Raw genomic sequence first — 3095 nt, 5'->3', positions numbered from 1 at the left:
ATCCACGTGGCCTTGAGGGGTCACACAGGGTCTCCGGGCCCCGGTGCCACCGAATATAAAGTTACAGGGTCTTTGCCCCCCTCCCTCCCTCCCTCCCTGCCCCAGGCCAGCTTCCCCCTGCAGGGGATACTCCAGGTCTCTGTCGCTATGAGCTCCAGGGCGACTCACCATAGTGACATGAGGTATTTCTAATGTCCTCACCCCTCTAGCAAAGCCATGAGCAGATGTCACGTGGACACTTCAATTCACGGTCTAGAAAATAACTTCACGAAAGCACAGACTTCAGAAGCATCGTTAGCTACGGAGGATGGGGTGTACACGTCAGACAGAGAGTATACTGGCCAAGGGGGTCCCACTGGGGGGACATGGCCCCTCAGCCCACTGGGCAGGTGTTGGCCGGCACCTGTGGGCACAGCTCCGCTCTGGGCGCTGGGCTACCATGGAGAGCAAGCACTCACCAGAACCCCTGGGCACGGCATCTGTCAGTTCTGCCTGGCCCGTGTGTGCAGTGGAAAGGGGGCGACTGTCGTGTCTGCTGCATGTGGGCACGGCAGTAACAGCAGTATCTCCTGAGCACTCGCTCCCCTCAGACCCTGTGCTGAGCACTTTGGCCGCACCGAGTCATGCACCCTCATAGCTCACGACGTGGCAGTCACAGTCTCCGTTTGTAGATGAAGACCAAGACGTCAGAGTCGTTCCGTGACTTGCCCAAGCCGTGCTGGCAGAGGCTTGGAGCCCAAGTACCAATGGGCTGTGGCCAGGCCTCTCACAGAGGTTCTGGACCCAGAGGTGTCACGTGACTACATACTCAGAGGCCAAACCGAGCCCCCCTCCCTCCCTGTGACACCCGTGCTCCCCACAGTGCGGACCCCAGCAGGAGCCTTGGTGGGCATGCTCCGAGGCAAACCCACACACTGACCCCGGGTGGCCCTCAAAGGCTGCCAGGTTTCCTCAGCATTTATCTGAATACTCTCCATGGTCAAACCTCCCCTGCCACCAAGGAGGAAACACTCAGGACACCACAGGTGCTGGCAGTGGGGGGAAACTTCACCCCTCACTTAACAAGACAGCTATCAGCCCCCAAGACCCCGACCAGGCTGGGGGCCCTCCGGCTGGTCTGGTGCCCAGTACTTGCTGGGTGGTGACTACTGGAAACTTCATGTGGTGCTTCTTCTGGGCGGTGCGTCCCCACTGCCCTTCCAGAATCTGGGTTTGGAACTCCAGGGGCTGAGCGCCCCCAGGCAAGGCCTGTGAGAGGGGTAGGAACCCCCTGAGGCCAGGATGGGATGGGGGGCCCTCCACACTGCCACGCACCCAGCCCAAAGCCCCCTGCCACCCCAGAGCCCCTGACCACCCTGTGATATCAGGGTGCTATTCGCAGTCCGGACAGAGACGATGATGCTGAGAACTGGCTCCCACACAGGGGACGGCCAGATGGCCCAGTCCTGCCCGTGGGTTTCCCAGGGGCTCCCTTCCCCCGCACCCACCTCCACAGAGCCTCCTTGACGTCCTTGTTCCTCAGGGTGTAAATGAAGGGGTTCAGCACCGGGGTGACCACAGTGTTGAGCACGGTGACCGCCTTGGTCAGGTCCAGCGAGCTCTCCACCGAGGTCCTCACGTGCAGGAAGATGGTGGATCCGTACCAGAGGAGGACCACGGTCAGGTGGGAGGAGCAGGTGGAGAAGGCTCGGCGCCGCCCCGCCGCGGAGGGGATCCCGACGATGGTGACGATGATGCAGGCGTAGGAGACCAGCGTGATGAAGCAGGAGCCCAGGATGACGCAGAAGGCGATGCCGAAGGACACCAGCTCCACGACGCGCGTGTCGCCGCAGGCCAGCACGATCCAGGGCGCGGTGTCGCAGAAGAAGTGGTTGATGACGCGGGAGCCGCAGAAGGAGAGGCGCGCGACGAGGGCGGCCGGCGCGCTGATGGCGGAGAAGCCGCCCAGCCAGGAGCCCAGGGCCAGGCGCGCGCAGCGGCCGGGCGTCATGAGGCTGCTGTAGCGCAGCGGGCGGCAGATGGCCAGCGCGCGGTCGTAGGCCATGGCGGCCAGCAGGAAGTACTCGGTGCAGCCCAGCGCGAAGACGAAGTACATCTGCGCCGCGCAGCCGCCCAGGGAGATGGCTGAGCCGCGCCGGGCCAGCGTGGCCAGGGTCTTGGGCGCGCAGGCCGTGGTGAACCAGATCTCCAGGAAGGAGAGGTTGCACAGGAAGAAGTACATGGGCGTCTGCAGGTGCCGGTGCGCGCCGACCAGCGCGATGATGGCCAGGTTCCCGGCCACCGTGAGCGCGTAGGCGACCAGGAAGAGCACGAAGAGTCCCGCGCGCAGGCCCTGCGGCCCCGGGAAGCCCAGCAGGATGAACGGCCCCTGCGCGGAGAGGTTCCGGCCGCCGCCCCAAGCCATGAGCCGCTGTTGGGACACAGGCCGCCACGGGCCAGTGAGAGGGACTTCCCCCGCCCCAGGCCCCCACCGGAGGCCCAGGAACAGAGAGGCCGCCCTGTCCCCCCTCTCCGGGTCTCCTCACCTTGTCTGTGTCCCAGGACTCCAGCCAGGCCTAGGGTCCCAGTGGGTGCCAGCGAGTAGACCAGGGACCTCGCCCTTTTGGGGGAAGTGGCTCAGGACACTAGACCCAGGTTATCAGTTGCTGGCCAGCTGGGGAGGGGGAACATCTCTTCATTCTAGACTCTGTTGCCTGGGGGTGGGGGGTGGTCCTTATTCTAGATTCTGTCATGGGGGGCACTTCCTCGTTCTAGACTCTGTCGCCTGGGGAGGGGGGGTCCTTACTCTAGACTCAAGAATTGTCAAGTTTTCACAAATGAAATTATGTATGGCCCAATTTTTAGCATTTTCTTCCAACAAACAGATTGATTCCTAGTGGAACATGGTTACCTACCCACTCCTCGCCACACACCCGACACAACTGACGCAGGAAGCCCATGGGGGCCCTGCTCCCCTTGCCTGGGGCTGTCACCCTGGATTGTAAGCTGGAAACCAGGCAGCCCGTTGGCCCTGAAGTGTGAAACTGCCAACAGTCACATGAGCAGTGCCCCCTCCTGGCTGGAAGCTGGGGATGGCACTGTTGCGGGGCAGGTGG

At 62.9% G+C, this 3095-nt stretch overlaps 1 protein-coding gene across 1 annotated transcript; it reads right to left on the bottom strand.

The window, feature by feature from the left end:
• Positions 1-1272: 1272 nt before the first annotated feature.
• LOC116573221 (olfactory receptor 287-like) lies at positions 1273-2663 on the bottom strand. Its single transcript, XM_032313170.1, has 2 exons — positions 2526-2663; positions 1273-2410 (listed from the first exon to the last, which is right to left on the bottom strand). Exon 2 carries the CDS (start codon positions 2402-2404, stop codon positions 1364-1366), a length of 1041 nt encoding a protein of 346 aa, XP_032169061.1. The 5' UTR covers positions 2405-2410; positions 2526-2663; the 3' UTR covers positions 1273-1363.
• Positions 2664-3095: the final 432 nt, after the last annotated feature.

Source organism: Mustela erminea, chromosome 14 (assembly GCF_009829155.1).
Source record: "Mustela erminea isolate mMusErm1 chromosome 14, mMusErm1.Pri, whole genome shotgun sequence".
Classification (NCBI taxonomy): Eukaryota; Metazoa; Chordata; class Mammalia; order Carnivora; family Mustelidae; genus Mustela; species Mustela erminea.
The sequence above is the reverse complement of the archived record's forward strand: the minus strand, read 5'-3'. Positions and strand labels throughout refer to the sequence as shown.

Coding starts and splice junctions, on each gene's coding strand:
- LOC116573221 (XM_032313170.1), bottom strand. CDS start 2,404: ATGGCTTGGGGCGGCGGCCGGAACCTCTCCGCGCAGGGGCCGTTCATC.